The 24,045-nt window shown below is 39.8% G+C and overlaps 1 protein-coding gene across 1 annotated transcript; it reads left to right on the top strand.

Moving 5' to 3' along the window:
* The first annotated feature begins 22,366 nt into the window (after positions 1-22,366).
* HESX1 (HESX homeobox 1) lies at positions 22,367-23,833 on the top strand. Its single transcript, XM_061195445.1, has 4 exons — positions 22,367-22,523; positions 23,046-23,245; positions 23,537-23,638; positions 23,735-23,833. Exons 1-4 carry the CDS (start codon positions 22,367-22,369, stop codon positions 23,831-23,833), a joined length of 558 nt encoding a protein of 185 aa, XP_061051428.1.
* Positions 23,834-24,045: the final 212 nt, after the last annotated feature.

Here is a 24,045-nt window from a genome sequence, read left to right as displayed (position 1 = left end):
AAGTATATCAGTAGTATATTAGAAAGTGGGAAGTGCTATGGAAAACAGCAGGGAAAATGGGATGAGGGGCAGTTGCAATTTTAAATAAGCTTGTCAGAGTAGACTTCGATGAGAAGGTGACATCTGAACAAAACCTTGAAGGAGTCACTGGAGTGAGCAATGGGGACATCTGAGGAGAAGGTGTTCGGGAGAGGAACAACCTGGCAGACACCCTAAGCCCTAAGGCAGGAGTGGCTGCCTATTTTGAGAATTGCATAGAGATCAGGGTGGCAGGAAAGGTGTGAGGATTTTGACATCTACCCTGATTTTGAATAAAAGCACCTTTGTTTATTTTTTTAATATTATTTATTTGTTTATTTATTTGTTTTTGGCTGCGCCGGGTCTTAGTTGTGGCTCGTGGGATCTTTTTTCAGTTGCGGCATGTGGGCTTCTTAGTTGCGACATGCGGACTTCTTAGTTGCGACATGCGGACTCTTAGTTGTGGCATGCGGACTCTTAGTTGCAGTGTGCATGTGGGATCTAGTTCCCCTAGCAGGGATTGAACCCGGGCCCCCTGCATTGGGAGCACAGAGTCTTACCCATGGGACCACCAGGGAAGTCCCCAAAACACCTTTAATTGAGGTTGTGATTTGAAACAAATGTTGGAGAAACTGTATAAACTAGTGATATGAGATATCATAAATCATGGGCAAATTAACATTGTCTTAAGTAAACTCAATACTTTATGAGATGTATTGGTTTAAAGGAAAAATTGCATGAGTGATTTAGCTAAGTCATGTTCTATATACAGGGTCAAAAGTAAAGTCTTAATAACAGAAGACAATGATTTCATGTAAAAACAGCTGTGTGGTTTTTTCTCTTCCCTTTCTGAATAATTCAGCCCTAAAGCCATTAGGTGTGGCCAAATAAAGTAGGAGTCTATGCAGGGTGGGTAGGCACGGGGGCCCAGAACGGGGTGTTGAAGCCAGCAGGGGCGAGGAGAGCGTCCTCACAAAGGGGCACCCTGGTGTGGGGTGCCGGAGTCCGTGCAAGGTGAGCCCCCTCATCTACATAGGGGGGCGTCAGAGCACAAGATGGGTAAAAACAGCATTTTGGTTGGAGGGGCAGCCCCCAAGCAGCAAGATGTTGGAGCAAATGTGGGGTGAGGGTGCCTGAGAGGGCTGTTTCGGAGTCCAAGCATGATGAGGAGGGCTTTTGTGCAGGTTGGAAGCCTACTGCAGGACTTCAGAACACAAGGGGTGTGGAGAGCATCCATGAAGAAGGGCAGCCTAGTGCAGGGTCTCAGAGCCCCAGTGGGGTGAAGAAGGCATCCACACAGAGTGCTTGGGTGTGCTGCCAATTTTTCATCAGTTTTTTACCTTCTCAATCTGGGAACTATATTTTAATTCTGAGGTAATTCAGTTTGCTAAATACTTTGTCATTTGTTTATATGATTAGAAATACAGTTTTCAAGTGGTAAACTCTCCTTCATCTCTGTTCCCTCTGTTAATGATGTCATTATCCATTTGGTCACATAAGCTAGAAATATGGGAATCAGGTTCACTTCCTCCCTCTTACTCCCCTCAACAGACACACACACACACACACACACACACACCCCTATACCTGACTGGCCTTCATTACGTTGCTTTTCTCTGACCTTTTCTTGAAACATCTCTACCTGAAGACATCTCTGAAAAGCCTTCATAGTAACATTGATAATGGTAATAAATGATAGCAAGCAGTTTACATAATGTTTACTATGTGTCAGGTGTTACTTCAAGGGCTTTGCAAGTATTATCTCATTTGATCCTCAATTAGGTACTATAATTATCCCCATTTAATTATAGAGGAAACTGAAGCACAGAGAGGCTAAGTTACATGCCCAAGGTCACATAGTTAAAAAAAGGCGCAGGGCTGGAATTTGGACCCAAGTAGTATGACACCAGAGTTGGGCTCTTACCGCTCCTCAGCCCTTCTCAGTCTCACTCAAGCGATCGGGGCCCTTTTCTGCTCCCATAGCCTCTTGTGCACACATCTTTATTATATTCTTATATTGAAATTTTGTATTTATCGATTGGTGTTCCTAGAAGAATGAGAATTTTGTTATTTATATTTACAAAAGTAGAGAAAATAATGAACCCACATTATTATATTTCTATTCATTAGAGACAATGAATCCACATATACCCATCAGTCCAATGCAGCACTTATCAACATTTTGCAACACTTGCTTCAATTACCTTTGTTTTCTTTCTGGGTTTTCCTGAAGTATTTTCTTTTCTTTTTTTTTTTTTATAATATAAGATTTTTTAAAAATTTATTTATTTTATTTATTTATTTTGGCTGCATTGGGTCTTCTTTGCTGTGCACGGGCTTTCTCTAGTTGTGGCGAGCAGGGGTTACTCTTCGTTGCGGTGCGCGGGCTTCTCATTGCGGTGGTTTCTCTTGCTGTGGAGCACAGGCTCTAGGCACGCAGGCTTCAGTAGTTGTGCTGTGTGGGCTCAGTAGTTGTGGCTCACAGGCTCTAGAGCACAGGCTCAGTAGTTGTGGTGCACGGGCTTAGTTGCTCCGCAGCATGTGGGATCTTCCCGGACCAGGGCTCGAACCCGTGTCCCCTGCATTGGCAGGCGGATTCTTAACCACTGCGCTACCAGGGAAGCCCTCCTGAGGTATTTTCAACCAAAACCCAGACATTCTGAAATTTCACCTGTAAATACTTAAGTAGAATCTCTTTTAGAAGGGCATTTTAAAAAATATAACCATAATCGCATTATCACACTGAACAAAATTAATGTTAATGACTACCTTCTTTTTTTTTTTAATTTATTAATTTATTTATTTTTTGGCTGTGTTGGGTCTTCGTTTCTGTGCGAGGGCTTTCTCTAGTTGCGGCGAGCGGGGGCCACTCTTCATCGCAGTGCGTGGGCTTCTCACTATCGTGGCTCCTCTTGTTGCGGAGCACAGGCTCCAGACGCGCAGGCTCAGTAGTTGTGGCTCACGGGCCTAGCTGCTCCGTGGCATGTGGGATCTTCCCAGACCAGGGCTCGAACCCGTGTCCCCTGCATTGGCAGGCAGATCCTCAGCCATTGCGCCACCAGGGAAGCCCCAATGACTACCTTCTTGATCATGAGTTTCTTGAGGGCAGAAATCATTTCATCCCCTGGTTACCTAGTACATCCCTGATATATGCTGGAGTTTAATAAATGTTTGTTGTGATTCAAAAGGTTGTTTCTAAGTTGATAAGAACCATGACATTTATCCTCCAGAAACAATGTTATAAATAACAATCAGGTTCTCAGGTTAACTGACAACTCTCATTTAATCTACAATGATTAGATTAAATGGCACTAACATGTAGGCCTGAGCCCCTGGGAGCCTTAAATCCTAAACTATTTTATCTTTGATTTTTGAGTCTGGGGAAATCCTGAGCCTAATTTAACCTAGCCCTGAGTTTTCTTGTTCCCACTGTCAATCTGGGGAGGACATAAAGACAAGGGCTAGATTGGGTGGGAGTGTTCATTGGTAAAGATTTCTTAGAAGGAAATATGGCAGAATCCAGCAAAAAATAATATATTCTTTTTTTTTCATAATAAATTCTGGTTTATTTTTGGATGATAAAGAAATAATATATTCTTCAAAGAAACTTTTTCATGGAAATACTCCTGCGTATGTGCTAACAAGGTAGTCATTGTTTGTTATAGTTTAAAAAATTAGAGACAAACGTAAGTGCCATTATCAGGGGTATAGTTCAATAAATTATGGTTCTTCCACTTGATGTAGCACCAAGCAGCTGTTGAAGAATGAGATAGAGCTGTGCATGCTGATGTCATGTCATGTCAGTGTGGGGGAACCACATTGCAGAATAGTATGTGTGTCTGACTCCATGTGGATAAAAACGTGTGTGCATGCATCTACTTCTTTATGTCAAGGCATTCTAAAAAGACAGGAAGGAGCAGCGCTAAACTGTTAGTAGTGGTGGCCAGTGGGTTGGAGAGTAAAAATGGGGTAGAATTGAAGGAGACTATCATATTTTACTCTATGTACCATAGTATTAAATGAATTTTTTTAAAAATAGAAATGTATCAGAGTTTTAGATGATTTTATATCAAATTTTTAAAATCAAGGACTTGCCGCGATGAAGAGTGGCCCCCACTTGCCGCAACTAGAGAAAGCCCTCGCACAGAAACGAAGACCCAACACAGCCATAAATAAATAAATAAATAAATAAATAAATAATAAAAAATTAAAAAATAGGACAAATTAAAATTATTTTTTAAAAAAGTCAAGGGCTTGATATATGCAAGGCACTATACTGAAAACAATTTTGACTGATTTGAAAGTGTAAAAATATGAAACTATACTCTTGAGGTTGAGAAGAGCAAAGCCTAAAATGTTTTTTAAATGTTATAAATAGAGTGAACTTATTCTACAAATCTTTATTTAATATCTCCTGTTTGATGGGCACTGTGAGCGGTGCTGGGAGAGACAGAAGTGTGTGAAATAGTCCCAACTCTCCTGAACCTTGTAGCCACTGGGAAATATACCATGTGTCTCAAGTAACAATGATGGCTGAGGAGGGCCTGAGGAATGACAGAGTGTCACAGGTATGAATTGTGCCTCAGGATTTTTAAATTTTAAGCTCAGATTTTAAAAATGAATCCCCCATCTCACTTTTTATTGAATTATAGTTTCAGAATGTCATAATGTCTAATTTGTGGATTACCCTGGAGTCATACATAAGTAGTTCATAGAAAACTGGGAATACTTTTACACATTAAAAAACAATGGCAACAATAGTAAACACACAGAATTTACCTTGCCTGTCCAGCTTACAAATGTCACCTCTTCCTCGTCCCATCCATCCATCCATCTATCCATCCATTTATTCACTCATTCAACAAATATTTATTGAATGTCTACTTTAGCGTTGCTCTAGGGGATACTGTATGTGTAATAGTAAAAAATAAAGTATTTTATTTTAGAAAACACATTTTAATATTTAAAAATACTGAGGGTCGATATTAAGAAAAGAGACAAGAGGGAGGGGCAAGATGGCGGAAGAGTAAGACGCGGAGATCACCTTCCTCCCCACAGATACATGAGAAATACATCTACACGTGGAACTGCTCCTACAGAACACCCACTGAACGCTGGCAGAAGACGTCAGACCTCCCAAAAGGCAAGAAAATCCCCACGTACTTGGGTAGGGCAAAAGAAAAAAGAAATAACAGAGACAAAAGAATAGGGACGGGACCTGCACCAGTGGGAGGGAGCTGTGAAGGAGGAAAGGTTTCCACACACTAGGAAGCCCCTTCGTGGGCAGAGACTGCGGGTAGCAGAGGGGGGAAGCTTCGGAGCCACGGAGGAGAGCGCAGCCACATTGGTGCGGAGGGCAAAGCGGAGATTCCCGCACAGAGGAGCGGTGCCGACCAGCACTCACCAGCCCGAGAGGCTTGTCTGCTCAGCCGCCGGGGCGGGCGGGGCCTGGGAGCTGGGGCTCGGGCTTCGGTGCTAGCCGGGAGGGAGTCCGGGAAAAAGACTGCAGCTGCCAAAGAGGCAAGAGAATTTTTCTTGCCTCTTTGTTTCGCGGCGCGCAAGGAGAGGGGATTCAGAGCGCCGCCTAAACGAGCTCCAGAGACGGGCGCGAGCCGCGGCTATCAGCGCGGATCCCACAGCAACAGGGACGCAGAGGGAAAAACGGAGAGATTCCCGCACAGAGGCTCGGCGCCGAGCAGCACTCACCAGCCCGAGAGGCTTGTCTGCTCACCCGCCGGGGCGGGCGGGGGCTGGGAGCTGAGGCGCGGGCTTCGGTCGGATCCCAGGGAGAGGACTGGGGTTGGCTGCGTGAACACAGCCTGAAGGGTCTAGCGCACCACAACTAGCCGGGAGGGTGCACGAGAAAAAGTCTGCAGCTGCCGAAGAGGCAGGAGACTTTTTCTTGCCTCTTTGTTTTGCGGCGTGCAAGGAGAGGGGATTCAGAGCGCCACTTAAACGAACTCCAGAGACGGGCGCGAGCCGCGGCTATCAGCGCGGACCCCAGAGACGGGCATGAGACGCTAAGGCTGCTGCTGCCGCCACCAAACAGCCTGTGGGCGAGCACAGGTCATTCTCCACACCGCCCCTCCCGGGAGCCTGTGCAGCCCGCCACGGCCAGGCTCCCGTAATCCGGGGAGAACTTCCCCGGGAGAGCGCACGGCGCGCCTCAGGCTGCTGCAACGTCACGCCGGCTTCTGCCGCCGCAGGCTCGCCCCGCCTCCTCCGTACCGCTCCCTCCCCCCGGCTTGACTGAGCCAGAGCCCCCGAATCAGCTGCTCCTTTAACCCCGTTCTGTCTGGGCGGGGAACAGACGCCCTCAGGGGACCTACATGCAGAGGCGGGTCCAAATCCAAAGCTGAACCCCGGGAGCTGTACGAACAAAGAAGAGAAAGGGAAATTTCTCCCAGCAGCCTCAGAAGCAGCGGATTAAAGCTCCACAAACAACTTGATGTACCTGCATCTGTTGAATACCTGAATAGACAACGAATCATCCCAAATTTAGGAGATGGACTTTGGGAGCAGGATATATTAACTTTTCCCCTTTTCCTTTTTTTTGTGAGTGTAGATGTGTATGCTTCTGGGTGAGATTTTGTCTGTATAGCTTTGCTCTCACCGTTAGTCCTAGGGTTAGGTCCGTCGTTTTTTTGTTTTTTTTTTTTTTTTTTTTTTTTGGCTTAAAAAAATTTTTTTTTCCCTAATAAATGTTTTCTTAATAATTTTTTCCTTATTTTCTATTTTTAAAAAAAATTTTTAATAAGTTTTTTCATATTTTTTATTTTAAAAAATTAAAAAATTTTTTTTCTTAATAAATTTTTTCTAAATAATTTTTTTCTTATTTTTAGTATAAAAAATTAATAAATCTATTTTTAAAAATTACAAAAAAATTTTTTTTTCTTAATAAATTTACTCTTAATAATTTTTTTTCTTATTTTTTATTATAATTGCTTTATTTTATTTTATTTTATCCTCTTTTTTTCTTTCTTTCCATTTTTTCTCCCTTTTATTCTGAGCCGTGTGGATGAAAGGCTCTTGGTGCTCCAGCCAGGCATCAGGGCTGTGCCTCTGAGGTGGGAGAGCCAACTTCAGGACACTGGTCCACAAGAGACCTCCCAGCTCCACGTAATACTAAACGGCGAAAATCTCTCACAGATCTCCATCTCAACATCAAGACCCAGCTTCACTCAACGACCAGCAAGCTACAGTGCTGGACACCCTATGCCAAACAACTAGCAAGAGAGGAACACAGCCCCATCCATTAACAGAGAGGCTGCCTAAAATCATAATAAGGCCACAGACACCCCAAAACACACCACCAGACGTGGACGAACCCACCAGAAAGACAACATCCAGCCTCATCCACCAGAACACAGGCACTAGTTCCCTCCACCAGGAAACCTACACAACCCACTGAACCAACCTTAGCCACTGGGGACAGATACCAAAAACAACGGGAACTACGAACCTGCAGCCTGTGAAAAGGAGACCCCAAACACAGTAAGATAAGCAAAATGAGAAGACAGAAAAACACACAGCAGATGAAGGAGCAGGGTCAAAACACACCAGACCTAACAAATGAAGAGGAAATAGGTAGTCTACCTGAAAAAGAATTCAGAATAATGATAGTAAGGATGATCCAAAGTCTTGGAAATAGAATAGACAAAATGCAAGAAACATTTAACAAGGACGTAGAAGAACTAAAGAGGAATCAAGAAACGATGACAAGCACAATAAATGAAATTAAAAATACTCTAGATGGGATCAATAGCAGAATAACTGAGGCAGAAGAACGGATAAGTGACCTGGAAGATAAAATGGTGGAAATAACTACTGCAGACCAGAATAAAGAAAAAAGAATGAAAAGAACTGAGGACAGTCTCAGAGACCTCTGGGACAACATTAAACGCACCAACATTCGAATTATAGGGGTCCCAGAAGAAGAAGAGAAAAAGAAAGGGACTGAGAAAATATTTGAAGAGATTATAGTTGAAAACTTCCCTAATATGGGAAAGGAAATAGTTAATCAAGTCCTGGAAGCACAGAGAGTCCCATACAGGATAAATCCAAGGAGAAACACACCAAGACACATATTAATCAAACTATCAAAAATTAAATATAAAGAAAACATATTAAAAGCAGCAAGGGAAAAACAACAGATAACACACAAGGGCATCCCCATAAGGTTAACAGCTGATCTTTCAGCAGAAACGCTGCAAGCCAGAAGGGAGTGGCAGGATATACTTAAAGTGATGAAGGAGAAAAACCTACAACCAAGATTACTCTACCCAGCAAGGATCTCATTCAGATTTGATGGAGAAATTAAAACCTTTACAGACAAGCAAAAGCTGAGAGAGTTCAGCACCACCAAACCAGCTTTACAACAAATGCTAAAGGAACTTCTCTAGGCAAGAAACACAAGAGAAGGAAAACACCTACAATAACAAACCCAAAACATTTAAGAAAATGGGAATAGGAACATACATATCGATAATTACCTTAAATGTAAATGGATTAAATGCTCCCACCAAAAGACACAGACTGGCTGAATGGATACAAAAACAAGACCCATATATATGCTGTCTACAAGAGACCCACTTCAGACCTAGAGACACATACAGACTGAAAGTGAGGGGATGGAAAAAGATATTCCATGCAAATGGAAATCAAAAGAAAGCTGGAGTAGCAATTCTCATATCAGACAAAATAGACTTTAAAATAAAGACAATTACAAGAGACAAAGACGGACACTATATAATGATCAAGGGATCGATCCAAGAGGAAGGTATAACAATTGTAAATATTTATGCACCCAACATAGGAGCACCTCAATACATAAGGCAAATACTAACAGCCATAAAAGGGGAAATCGACAGTAACACAATCATAGTAGGGGACTTTAACACCCCACTTTCACCAATGGACAGATCATCCAAAATGAAAATAAATAAGGAAACACAAGCTTTAAATGATACATTAAACAAGATGGACTTAATTGATATTTATAGGACATTCCACCCAAAAACAACAGAATACACATTTTTCTCAAGTGCTCATGGAACATTCTCCAGGATAGATCATATCTTGGGTCACAAATCAAGCCTTGGTAAATTTAAAAAAATTGAAATCGTATCAAGTATCATTTCCGACCACAACGCTATGAGACTAGATATCAATTACAGGAAAAGATCTGTAAAAAATACAAACACATGGAGGCTACACAATACACTACTTAATAACGAAGTGATCACTGAAGAAATCAAAGGGGAAATCAAAAAATAACTAGAAACAAATGACAATGGAGACACGACGATCCAAAACCTATGGGATGCAGCAAAAGCAGTTCTAAGAGGGAAGTTTATAGCAATACAAGCCTACATCAAGAAACAGGAAACATCTCGAATAAACAACCTAACCTTGCACCTAAAGCAATTAGAGAAAGAAGAACAAAAAAACCCCAAAGCTAGCAGAAGGAAAGAAATCATAAAGATCAGATCAGAAATAAATGAAAAAGAAATGAAGGAAACAATAGCAAAAATCAATGAAACTAAAAGCTGGTTCTTTGAGAAGATAAACAAAATTGATAAACCATTAGCCAGACTCATCAAGAGAAAAAAGGAGAAGACTCAAATTAATAGAATTAGAAATGAAAAAGGAGAAGTAACCACTGACACTGCAGAAATACAAACGATCATAAGAGATTACTACAAGCAACTCTATGCTAATAAAATGGACAACCTGGAAGAAATGGACAGATTCTTAGAAATGCACAACCTGCCGAGACTGAACCAGGAAGAAATAGAAAATATGAACAGACCAATCACAAGCACTGAAATTGAAACTGTGATTAAAAATCTTCCAACACACAAAAGCCCAGGACCAGATGGCTTCACAGGCGAATTCTATCAAACATTTAGAGAAGAGCTAACACCTATCCTTCTCAAACTCTTCCAAAATATTGCAGAGGGAGGAACACTCCCCAACTCATTCTACGAGGCCACCATCACCCTGATACCAAAACCAGGCAAAGATGTCACAAAGAAAGAAAACTACAGGCCAATATCACTGATGAACATAGATGCAAAAATCCTCAACAAAATACTAGCAAACAGAATCCAACAGCACATTAAAAGGATCATACACCATGATCAAGTGGGGTTTATCCCAGGAATGCAAGGATTCTTCAATATACGCAAATCAATCAACGTGATACATCATATTAACAAATTGAAGGAGAAAAACCATATGATCATCTCAATAGATGCAGAGAAAGCTTTCGACAAAATCCAACACCCATTTATGATAAAAGTCCTGCAGAAAGTAGGCATAGAGGGAACTTTCCTCAACATAATAAAGGCCGTATATGACAAACCCACAGCCAACATTGTCCTCAATGGTGAAAAACTGAAACCATTTCCACTAAGATCAGGAACAAGACAAGGTTGCCCACTCTCACCATTATTATTCAACATAGTTTTGGAAGTGTTAGCCACAGCAATCAGAGACGAAAAAGAAATAAAAGGAATCCAAATCGGAAAAGAAGAAGTAAAGCTGTCACTGTTTGCAGATGACATGATACTATACATAGAGAATCCAAAAGATGCTACCAGAAAACTACTAGAGCTAATCAATGAATTTGGTAAAGTAGCAGGATACAAAATTAATGCACAGAAATCTCTTGCATTCCTGTATACTAATGATGAAAAATCTGAAAGTGAAATTAAGAAAACACTCCCGTTTACCATTGCAACAAAAAGAATAAAATACCTAGGAATAAACCTACCTAAGGAGACAAAAGACCTGTATGCAGAAAATTATAGGACACTGATGAAAGAAATTAAAGATGATACAAACAGATGGAGAGATATACCATGTTCTTGGATTGGAAGAATAAACATTGTGAAAATGACTCTGCTACCCAAAGCAATCTACAGATTCAATGCAATCCCTATCAAACTACCACTGGCATTTTTCACAGAACTAGAACAAAAAATTTCACAATTTGTATGGAAACACAAAAGACCCCGAATAGCCAAAGCAATCTTGAGAACGAAAAATGGAGCTGGAGGAATCAGGCTCCCTGACTTCAGACTATATTACAAAGCTACAGTAATCAAGACAGTTTGGTACTGGCACAAAAACAGAAATATAGATCAATGGAACAGGATAGAAAGCCCAGAGATAAGCCCACGCACATATGGTCACCTTATCTTTGATAAAGGAGGCAAGCATATACAGTGGAGAAAAGACAGCCTCTTCAATAAGTGGTGCTGGGAAAATTGGACAGGTACATGTAAAAGTATGAAATTAGAACACTCCCTAACACCATACACAAAAATAAACTCAAAATGGATTAAAGACCTAAGTATAAGGCCAGACACTATCAAACTCTTAGAGGAAAACATAGGCAGAACACTGTATGACATAAGTCACAGCAAGATCCTTTTTGACCCAGGTCCTAGAGAAATGGAAATAAAAACACAAATAAACAAATGGGACCTAATGAAACTTAAAAGCTTTTGCACAGCAAAGGAAACCATAAACAAGACCAAAAGACAACCCTCAGAATGGGAGAAAATATTTGCAAATGAAGCAACGGACAAAGGATTAATCTCCAAGATTTACAAGCAGCTCATGCAGCTCAATAACAAAAAAACAAACAACCCAATCCAAAAATGGGCAGAAGACCTAAATAGACATTTCTCCAAAGAAGAGATACAGATTGCCAACAGACACATGAAAGAATGCTCAACATCATTAATCATTAGAGAAATGCAAATCAAAACTACAATGAGGTATCATCTCACACCGGTCAGAATGGCCATCATCAAAAAATCTAGAAACAATAAATGCTGGAGAGGGTGTGGAGAAAAGGGAACACTCTTGCACTGTTGGTGGGAATGTAAATTGATACAGCCACTATGGAGAACAGTATGGAGGTTCCTTAAAAAACTAAAAATAGAACTACCATATGACCCAGCAATCCCACTACTGGGCATATACCCTGAGAAAACCATAATTCAGAAAGAGTCATGTACCAAAATATTCATTGCAGCTCTGTTTACAATAGCCAGGACATGGAAGCAACCTAGGTGTCCATCATCGGATGAATGGATAAAGAAGATGTGGCACATATATACAATGGAATATTACTCAGCCATAAAAAGAAATGAAATGGAGGTGTTTGTAATGAGGTGGATGGAGTTAGAGTCTGTCATACAGAGTGAAGTAAGTCAGAAAGAGAAAAACAAATACAGTATGCTAACACATATATATGGAATCTAAGGGAAAAAAAAAAAAAAAAAAAAAGAGGTCATGAAGAACCTAGTGGCAAGATGGGAATAAAGACACAGACCTACTAGAGAGTGGACTTGAGGATATGGGGAGGGGGAGGGGTGAGATGTGACAGGGTGAGAGAGTGTCATGGACATATATACACTACCAAATGTAAAATAGATAACTAGTGGGAAGCAGCCGCATAGCACAGGGAGATCAGCTCGGTGCTTTGTGACCACCTAGAGGGGTGGGATAGGGAGGGTGGGAGGGAGGGAGATGCAAGAGGGAAGAGATATGGCAACATATGTATATGTGTAACTGATTCACTTTGTTGTAAAGCAGAAGCTAACACACCATTGTAAAGCAATTATACTTCAATAAAGATGTTTAAAAAAAAAAAAAAAAATACTGAGGGTCTCAAATAGGACAGTGTAATTCCTGTGCAAAAGTAGGGGGCAAATGTCATTAAAGCTTTGCTTATTGCATTTCTTTCTTATTATGCTCACAGGCTGATTTTATTTCTTATTATGCTATGACTGGTTTATAAAAATCTCCGCCAAAACACCTAACACATTGGGCATTTTTCCTGATAGTTAATGATTTGGGACTTAATTGAAATACGTAATTAGAAAATAAATGTTAGCAAAGCCTGAGTTGATTTACAAGTTACTAAAGCAAAATAAAACATAAACCTCTCAACTTTTACTTCACCTTGAACATGTAGATGTTTAAAATATAGGCTGTCCAATTTTACAGTTCCTAAAGTCTCTTCAATGTCAATGTGTCAGGCTTTTATTTCTCATCTCAAAATAATTGTTGAAAGATATTGAGGATTGATCATAAGCAAGGTTTCATAACCTTTTTCTTTCTTTTTAACTTTTTATTTTATATTGGAGTATAGTTGATTAACAATGTTGTGTTAGTTTCAGGTGTACAACAAAGTGATTCAGTTATACATATACATGTATCTATTCTTTTTCAAGTTATTTTCCCAATTAGGTTCACAACCTTTTTCTTAATTGATCAGTACACTTTGATGTTTATATCATGAGATCATTGGTGAAGATGTTACAGTGGCCATTAATTGATAAAATCAAAAGAACAGGGAATTTGGAGACGGAAAAGTCAAGGCTCTGCCACTGCTATTTGGTGACTTCTGCAAATTACAACTGAACTCTCAGTTTGTTTTCTCAGCTACCAAAGAGAGGAGGGTTTATTAAAGGATTAAGCACAAATACACTAAAAATGGTTTAAAAGCTATAAATCACTATAGATATTTTGTGTTTGTATTCATTATGACATTACTCTAGATAAACAGCACTTATTAGAAACCAACAGTAGACATTATATTAGTGGTGAAACACTATTCTCATTTAAGGAACAAAACAAGGATGTCTGTTTTCATCATCACTATTTTCAACATTGTTCTGTACTTCTAGACCAGGATTGTCCAACAGAACTTTCTGCAGTGATGGCAATATTCTCTGTCTGTGCTGTTCAATATAGTAGCCACTGGCCACATGTGGCTACCTAAATGTAAATAAATTACAAGAGAATTAAATTTAAAATTTAATTGCACCAGCACTTGCACTAGCCACATTTCAAGTGCTCATTAGCCACATGTGGCTAGTGGCTGCAATATTGGATAGTGCAAACACAGAACATGTCTCTCATTTTGGAAAACTTTATGGGACTAGAAGTTCTATTTTACAATTATAGAATAATGTTTAATTATAATCACATATCTATCCATCCACCAATCTATTTTATTTTTTATGCATTTTAAAGTTACAGACATCAATATACTTCTCCCCTAAACTCTTTAGCATGTGTATCATTAACTATAGTTGAGCACTCGTTTATGCTTTAACAGATAAAATTTTACATACAGTGAAGTGAATAAATCTTAAAGAGTATTAATAAATATTGACAAATGAATACATCTGTGTAATCCAAAACCTAGCAAGATATAGAACATTACCATCACCCCCCATGTTTCCTGATTCTTCTTCCCATTCATTCTCCGCCTCCAACCCCAAATTTTGATTTTTTTCAATATAAACTAGTTTTGTCTGTTCTGGAACATCACATAAGTGAATCAAACTTCATGTATTTTTTCTGTGTAAGGCTTCTTTGACTTATAATGTTTTTGAAATGCTTTTGAAATTCATCAGTGTTGATATATCGTATCAGTGATACTATATATCAATACCTTTATATTGTTGAGTTGTATTCTATTATATAATTATACCATAGTTTATCTGTGTTCCTGTTGATAGACACCTAGTTGCCAGTTTGGGCTATTATCAGTAGAGCTTCTGTGAATATTCTCATGCAAGTCTTTTTGTGGACATGTTTTCATTTTTCTAGAAATGGAATTGCTGGATCATAGCATAAGTATATGTTTGTTTGCTGCTAATATATGGGATTAAATTGATTTTTGTATATTTACCTTTATAGTATGACTTCGCTAAATTCACTTATTAGTTTTAGTAGCTTTTGTAGATTCTTAAAAGTTTTCTATTATAAACAATCATGTCATCTGTGAAAAGAGACCCTTTACTTCTTCCTTTCTGATCTATATGATCTTTATTTCTTTTTCTTTCTTTATTGCACTGGTGTTCAATAGAGATGGTGAAAGTGACCATCCTTGCTTTGTTCCTAATCTTAGGGAGAAAACATTCAATATTTCACCGTTAAATAGTATGTTAACCGATTATTTCTATAGATGCCCTTTATCAGATTGAGAAACTTACTTCTAATCCTAATTTGCTGAAAAAAAAATTTTTTAAATAAATTTATTTATTTATTTTTGGCTGCGTTGGGTCTTTGTTGCTGTGCGTGGGCTTTCTCTAGTTGCGGCGAGCGGGGGCTGCTCTTTTTTGCGGTGCGCTGGCTTCTCATTGAGGTGGCTTCTCTTGTTGCGGAGCACAGGCTCTAGGCACACGGCCTTCAGTAGTTGTGGCACATGGGCTCAGTAGTTGTGGCTCGCGGGCTCTAGAGCACAGGCTCAGTAGTTGTGGCTCACGGGCTTAGTTTATCCACGGCACGTGGGATCTTCTCAGACCAGGGATCGAACCCATGTCTCCTGCGTTGGCAGGTGGATTCTCAACCACTGCGCCACCAGGGAAGTCCCAAGATTTTCTTTAAATGTTTGATAAACTTCACCAGTGAAGTTATCTGGGCCTGAAGTTTTCTTTGTGGGAAAGAATTTGATAACCAATTCAGTTTCTTTAATAGATAAAGAACTAGGCATGTTTTCTATTTCATGTTGTCTCAGTTTTGGTAATCATATATTTTTCAAGATACTTGCCTATTTCATGTAAGTTGTTGAATTTACTAACATAAAGTTGTTCATTATATTCTTTTATCTTTTTAATGTCTACAATTTCTGTGATGATATCACCTCTTTATTCCCAATATTGGTAATTTGTGTTCTATCTTTTGTTCTTGACCAGTCTACCTACAGGTTGCCCCTTCCCATTTTTTTTTTTTATCGGAGTATAGTTGATTTACAATGTTGTGTTAGTTTCTGCGGTACAGCAAAGTGAATCAGTTGTACATATACCTATATCCACTTTTTTTTTTTTTTAGATTCTTTTCCCTTATAGGCCATTACAGAGTACTGAGTAGAGTTCCCTGTGCCCAGTTTTTTTTTTATGATGGAGCTTTTTAGATAAATTATCTAGTGCTGTATAAATCACCCAAAGCTTAGTGGTTTAAAACAGTAGTATTCATTTAATACCTCTCACAGTTTCTCTATGTCAGGAATTCAGGAGTGACTTGGATACCCAGTCCTGTCTTGGAGTCTCTGTTAATATTGTGATCAGGTGTCATTTGGGGCTTCAGTCATCTGAAGGCTTGAGTAGGGCTGGAGGATTCACTTCCCAAGTGACTCATTCACATAGCTGGCAAGTTGGTGTTGACTATTGACAGGAAACCTCAATTCCTCTCCATGTTGGCCTCTACACATGTCATGGTAGCTGGCCTCATGTGCTTGCCAATCTTTGATTGTGAGGTTATATTTGCTTACTTTTAATCTGTGGGAATCCTGTGGACCTAAATTAGGGAGGCTTTCTTCCAGAGAGAATTTGGTCTGCTTTTGCCAGGAACCATTATCGAAGTGGCCTGAAGTAAGAGAGTTCAGTTCGGTGCCGCCCGCTCCCGCCTACTGCTAGCCTGAGGATTAGAATCCTGGTTTCAGTGATGCTAAGGATTTTTCCCTTGTGGGTTAGCTCGTATTTGTCATTTGTTTACTGATCACTGCTCCCAGTTCTGATTTCATTTCTTGGTTGTTGGGTTTTTATTGTTTTGTTTGGTGAACAAACAAAATTTCCCTCACTTATGGGGATCTCAGCAATGTATTTGAAGGTATATTTTACCCAGGATCTAATTGTTTTGTAGTTGAAGGGTCTTTCAAGGAATATGGTCCAGCATATTGCTAGAACAGAAATATCCCATTCACTCTCCAGTTTACTTCAAGTCTGGCTTTTTCCTTTACCCTCCAGTTTGCCAAGGTTTACAGTAACCCCCTTGTTAACAAACCTAGTGTATTTTCACTCAGCCTCTCAGCAGCACTGACACAGCTGAGCATTCATTTATTCTTTCATCTAGTATGAGCCGAGTACTGTTTTGGATGCTAGAATGAACAGAACAGACAAAAATTCTAGAGATAGGAAACAGGCAATAAACAATAAACATAATAAACAGATATATAAGGGACTTCCCTGGAGGTCCAGTGGTTAAGACTCCATGCTTCCACTGCAGCGGGCATGGGTTCGACTCCTGATCAGGGAACTTAGATCCCGCATGCTGCGCTGTGCGGGCAAAAAAAAAAAAACCAAAAACAAAACAACAACAAAAAAGGATATATAAAAAGGCAAAAGGTAGTAAATGCTTTTAACAAAAATTGGAGCAGGGCAGAGGGCCTCAGGAATCCTGAAAGAGAGGTTGAAATTTTTAAAGGGGCAGGAAGAGTAAGCCTTATTGAGAAAATGGTATTTGAGGAAATACTTGAAGGAGGTAACAGAGTAGTCCGTGAGGATATGTGAAGGAAGAACATTCTAGGTAGTGAAAACAACCAGTGTAAACTCCTGAAGCAGGATTGTGCCTGTGTTTTCAGGAAGAGGTCCAGTGTAGCTGGAACAAAGTGAGCATGGGAGATGTAATAAGAGGTAAGATCAGATAGGGAAGGGGGGCTGGCAAATCATGTCAGAGCCTGTAGGACACTATAAAGACTGACTTTTACTGAGATGGGAAGCCATTTTTTTGAGCAGAGTTATGATATGAACTGACTTTTATTTTTCTGCCACACTGCATGCCTTGCAGGATCTTATTCCCAACCAGGCAACCAGGGATTGAACCCGTGCCCCCTGCAGTGGAAGCACGGAGTCCTAACCACTGGACCGCCAGAGAATTCCCTGAACTGACTTGTTTTTAAATGATCCCTCTGGCTGCTTACTGTGTTGATAGAAAACCATAGGAGATCAAGGATGGAAGCAGGAAGACCACTTGAGATGCTATTGTAGCCATCTTTCTCCTTGACCCATTTTCCTCTCTTGGGTCACTTACTGTATCTCCAGATTTTTCTCTTGCCTTACTAGCTGTTTCCTTCTCTAGTTCCTTCTCCAGCACATCTTCTCCAATTTCCAAATGTTAGAATACCTCAGGCTTGGTCCTAAGATCCTTCTTGTATCTAGGTCCATTCACTGGTCATCTCATGCAAACCTCTAGGTTTTAATGGCTTTAATACCTATGATTTATGCTGGTAATGCACAAACTTAAGAGATTCAGCCCGGAGCTCATACTCATAAACCCAGTAGCCTACTTGCTATCCAAACTGGAACTCTTCACTTCTCGCCAAACCTTTCCTCTCCTAATCCAGGCTTTCACACCCCAGTAAATGACACTATATTTGCTCAAGCCAAAAAACAGTCATCCTTAATGCCTCTCTTTCCTTCATTTCCACCAGTCCATCAGCAGGATGTGTTTTTCTATCCCTGAATGGATGAGCTATTTCCTCCACAATGCTATGTGTCAAATAACTTCAAAAATCTCAATGGCTTAAACAACGAATATTTATTTTTCTCACTCACAATACTGTAGGTCAGTTGGTGTTTGGCTGAGTTTGCCTGGGCTTGGCCTACTTGACTGCAGGCCGCTGGATGGGTTGGGGTCTGTGTGTTCATTCTGGGGTTCAGGCTGAGGGGCAGCAGCTACCCCAGGGATGACCACATGGTGATGTCAGAAGCTCAGGAGGGAAAACCAGTCATGCTGGCACATTTCAAGCTTCTGCTCACATCACTTCCCATTGACTGAAGCAAGTCACATAGACAAGCCTAAAGCTAAGGAGTGGGAAGTACACTATATCCACTATGAGGCCACAGCAAGGGGGTGGCTATATAATATATTATGGGGATTGAAGAATTGGTACTAATTATTCAATTACTCAGTCTCCCACAACCTCCTGAAGAATTGTACCTCTCCGCAAATCCACTATTAGCCATCATCTCTTGCCCCAGACAGCTATCTCTGTTTTCGTCATACCTAGAACAATGCCTCGCATTAGTATATGCTCAGTAAAAAAATATTGAATAAACAACTCCCAACTGATCTCCCTGGTTACACTCATCACTCTTCAGTCTCTTTCTACGTAGCAGCCAGGGTGGGGTTTTAAAACCGTAAATCCTATCTGTGATATAATAAAAAGAAATATATTTGGTCTTTGTCCCAAGTTCCAGGCACACAGCTACTAAATTTCTTGGAATTTCCTGAGTAATAAGAGTGATAGGAGCATCTTTTATTCTAATGACACTACTCTTGGTGGGTTCTAGATAGCTTCAAGATGGGGGCTGGTTGCCAGAAAGACCAAACCTAGATTAGAGGCTTGTAACTTTCAGCCCCACCTCCCAACCTCAGGGGAGGGGAGACGGGCTGGAGATTGAGATCAATCACCAATAGCCAATGATTTATTCCGTCTTGCCTATGTAATGAAACTTCCATAAAAACCCCTAAAGGACAGGGTTCAGAGAGCTTCCAGGTTGGCGAACACATTGAAATGGTGTTCACTGGGAGGGTGGTGTACCCAGAGAGGGCATGGAAGCTCTCTGACCTTTCCCCCATACCTTGCCCTATACATCTCTTCCATTTGACTGTTTCTGAGTTGTATCCTTTATAATAAACTAGTAAACATAAGCAACATGCCTTCCTGAGTTCTGTGAGCCATTCTAGCAAATAATTGAACCTGAGAAGCGGGTCGTGGGAACCCCAGATGTACAGTCGGTTGGTCAGAAGTACAAGTGGCAACTTGGGACTTGCAAACTAGTTTCTAAAGTGGGGGTAGTCTTGTGGAAGTGAGCCCTTAACCTGTGGGGTCTGCACTAACTCCAGGTAGTTAGTGTCAGAATTGAATTGTAGGATACCCTGTTGATGTCTGCAGAGAACTGGAGAATTGCTTGATATGGAAAAACCCATACACATTTGGTGTCAGAAGTGTTGTGAGTAAAAACAGCTCAGACTATCATATTAGTCCCAACTTAAAACCCTGCCATGGGTTCCCTTTGCTCTTGAACTCCTTACAATGGTCTTTATAAAGGCATCTATTATCCAGCCAGGCCTGGCTCTCCAAACAATAGCATCTGGTACCACTCACTTCCCTCTGGCTAACTGCCCTTTTCTTCCTCAAATATTCCAATGCTTTTCAGCTGCAAGACCTTTGTACTTGCTGTTCCTTCTGACTGGAATGCTTTTTCTCAAGATCTTGGCATGCTAGCTTTCTCTCATCCTCAGCTTCAGCTAAAATATCACCTCCTTAGAGAGGCCTCCCTGACCATCAATACTTAAAGACCCTCTTCCCCTTCCACCCCTACCCCTGTTACATTTCATCACCATCACCTTGTTTATTCCTTTCATTGAGTTTACCACTCTCTCAAATTACCTTGTTTTGTTTATCACTAATCTCTAGCACCTAGAATGGTGTCTGGCACAGGTTAAGTGCTCTATAAAAATTCATTATATGAGTATATGAGAAAACATTTCCTCCACATTTTAAAAGAAATTCTTTGCTATCTTTTATTTCCATCTACTCATCCATATATAAAATGTTATAAGTAAGTCCAGATAAAATCAACTCAGGAGAAATAAAAATATTGCAATGTTTGTGTTTGTAAAGAAGAAATTGGGGACTGGAGTAGCTTCAGCATGTGTTGTGGCATCCTTGAAACTTGTGCCTCTAGGGCACTGATCTGTGGGGGTGAAGGTCTCAGTAAGGCCTCCTTCCACCTCCCTTACCTGACTTACTTTTTTTCTTTTTCCATTCTCATCCCTGGTTAATGTACGAGATTATTTACTTACTTACAATTATTCTTTGTTGCCTGTCTCCCCACTCCCACCCCCACTGTGAGCTTCATGGGCACATGAAGGCAAGGATCCTATTCTGTTTTTTCTGGTACTCAGTAGATGTTCACCCAACTGTGGGATGAATGGATGAATGAATGAATGTTTCAAAGGAGAGAAAGGAATCTGGGAGGTCCTGAATCAATCTCTTCCTCCAAGCCTTCCCAGAGTAAGGTCACCCTCACCACTGCTACCTCCCAAGACACTACAGGCAAAACCTCCACAAGGTATAAAGGTTTTACTAGTTTATTCATTGTCAGAATGGCTTTACTTGTATATTTATAAGTCTATCTTGTGTGCCTGTTGATGTTTTGTTTATGAATCGTTTATTCACTCTAGAGCTCGTGTAAGGAGGAATTTAGCTTGGTATTTATGACATTGTGATAGCAAGTGACATTATGATAGGGCAAAATCTGATGAAGTTGAGCTCAGTCCTGTAGAGGCTGTTTCCTTTATGACACAGACTACTTTTCCTCTTCCCACAAGAAAAGCCCAATAGTTGTTTAAATGCTGGATAAAGCTGAGCACTTAAATTTATCATCAAGAAGGTATTGGAAGAAGAGGAGTAGGAGAGTACAAGAACTAAAAGTGTCACAACTTTGGTAGGAAGTGGCCACTTCAAAATCTTCCCAATTAGCAGCTGTGTTTCTCTTTTAATTTCATGTTTTCTTAGGATGATGAAATTAAAATATTCCGTTCTTGGTTATTTTTCACAAACCTTATTGTCCTCATGAAAACCCTCCAGTCCCTCACAATATCAACAGAGAGAAATTTTTCTTTAAAAGATGCAGTAAACTATGTTTTTTTTCTTTGAAACAACTATGATGGGAGAGAAATTCTTCCTTTAGTTTGAATAGTCATACTTTTTAGTTGCTTGGAGGCGGTTACATATGAATCTTCATATAAACTTGTATCTCTCTCATTTAAAAGAAAAGATGAAAGAAGAGAATTAGCTCATTAATTATTTAAAATACTTGGTGCAGCTGTTCCTTATGAATTAATCCAGGCACTTGGAAGACAGTTAAACTCAGTGTTAATAACATTGCAAACCTTTTCCAGTATGCTGCACTCCAAATACTATTGTGTTTTCATTGACAACATTCACTATTACATATGCATGTGAAAAACAGGCCTTTTCATCAGAATTACTATAATAGCATTAAGGGATTATTATTTTTTCCAATTTCTTTGGAAGAAAATTCACTTAAATTAGATTATTTATTACTTGACTGCTCTCCTATCTTGCCTGTATTAGGTAACTGGAGTTCATGAAAGTATAAACTTCAGAATAAAAAGCATGATTTTATACATTAATGATTTCAAATAAAAGAGGAGTGCTAGTCTGTGCATCACTTCTTTTCGAGAAAGTTAAGTCTGTATCCTGCTTAGGAGAGATAACACTTTTTGTCCCTGTAGGTGGCCCCCCTGGTGTAGCCATTAGTTGCTAATTACTTGCAAACAAATAAACAATTAACTCCTGGAGCTGCTGGCTGGGCCAGTGTTCATTGACATGCTAAAACTTTCTAAGACAGGATTTTAATTAGTGACGTTCTAAATCCAGCCCCCATCGTCAGCGGAGCCATAAGGTAAACTGCAGGAAGGTCCAGCCCGGTGCACGTGGGGCAGAGGCAGCCAGGGAGGAGTGGAGAGGCCAGAGCTATAGCTCTGTGCAGCCCACACGAGGATGTCTCCCAGCCTTCAGGAAGGTGCTCGGCTTGGGAAAAGCAAACCCTCGCCCTGCTCCTTTTCAATTGAGAGCATCTTAGGACTGGACCAGAAGAAAGACTGTGTTCCATCAATGAAACCCCACAGGCCCTGGGCAGACACCTGCGGCTCTTCAGGTACGCCACAACGTAATTTTAAAAATTCTTTGTTAATTCGTTTGCAATGTTTAATTTGGCCTTTTTTTCATACTACATAGACTTAGAGAAAAACTGCAATTTCACCCAATTACATAATTGAAGAATCTAGCACTTTTAATGCCTCCAGCTGAGTCCTATGGGAAATAAAAAGAACATCGGCCTTAGATCCAAGTGGATATGAAGTTCACCCACAGGAAATGCCAAGAACCTTCATTTTCTTCAGAAGATCTCTGGGTTTATTTGCCACATCAGATATTCTAAATCTCTTTTCACTGAAAAATAAATGACATTCAGAGGCCAAAATGTGTCCTCTATCAGCAAGGCAGGGTTCTCATTTTTATTTGCTTTTTGGATTTTGGTCAATGAAAGGTCAGTTCTCCTGTGAAACCCAGAAGAATTCTACTAGGAAAATTAAAGACAAGTTCCTGAAATTACTTCTTATAGAACTTTGTGGAATATAGAATTGGACATCTAAGGTGGGATTTATTTTTCTGTTTTTAGGGAAAGAGGTTAACCTATGTCTACATGTCCCGAGTCTTCCTAATGGGATCTCATTACCTTGTGCTGTGGATCACTCAGTGCCGGAAGAAAGTGTTTTGAAATATGAAGATTACTTTTCAGCCTCAGAAAGACTTTCTTTGAAAAGAGAGTTGAGTTGGTATAGAGGCCGAAGACCCAGAACCGCTTTTACTCAAAACCAGGTAGGAAGTTTTTTCAACCAACGATCCTAATACAAAGGCTTTAAGTGACACCCTGTTGGGCAAAAGCCTATCCACTTTGGGATCTGTTTAGAATCCTTATTAATGAAACAATAGACTGTATCTCTCTCTCTCTCTTTTCTTTAACAGTTTCTGGATAGTCATTTTTTTAAAAAGGCATACAGATTAATTGCCCAAGATTTAAATGCAATTATGTTGCTATACAAATTAAAGTCTATTTTATGATGACATACCAAAGATCAACATTTTAAATAACTGCTTCCTTATTCTTAGATTGAAGTGTTGGAAAATGTCTTTAGAGTAAACTGCTATCCTGGCATTGATATCAGAGAAGACTTAGCTCGAAAATTGAACCTAGAGGAAGACAGAATCCAGGTAATTTTTTAATCTAGTTATTACTCGTGGTAATTAAAATGTTAAGAATAATAAAATAACATTTCTGAGATCTGTTTTCTTTTTCCTTAATTTTAGATCTGGTTCCAAAATCGGCGTGCAAAGCTGAAAAGATCCCATAGAGAATCACAGTTTCTCATGGCAAAAAAAAACTTCAACACAGATCTCCTGGAATAGATAGAAAACTAAACATGGGGAATTATCTTCCAATTGCGGAATATAAAGAATCAATGGAAATATCAAGTGTTAAAAATGTGATGTTTTCTTTTCTGTGTTTAATCTGAGTATTGTCTTTTTTTTCTGAAAATATATTGTAAATAATTACTATTATAACATGGTACCTATTATACTTGGGCACTTCTAGTTACAATAAAGGCCTTTCCTATATA

This window comes from Eubalaena glacialis, chromosome 7 (assembly GCF_028564815.1).
Source record: "Eubalaena glacialis isolate mEubGla1 chromosome 7, mEubGla1.1.hap2.+ XY, whole genome shotgun sequence".
Classification (NCBI taxonomy): Eukaryota; Metazoa; Chordata; class Mammalia; order Artiodactyla; family Balaenidae; genus Eubalaena; species Eubalaena glacialis.
The sequence above is the reverse complement of the archived record's forward strand: the minus strand, read 5'-3'. Positions and strand labels throughout refer to the sequence as shown.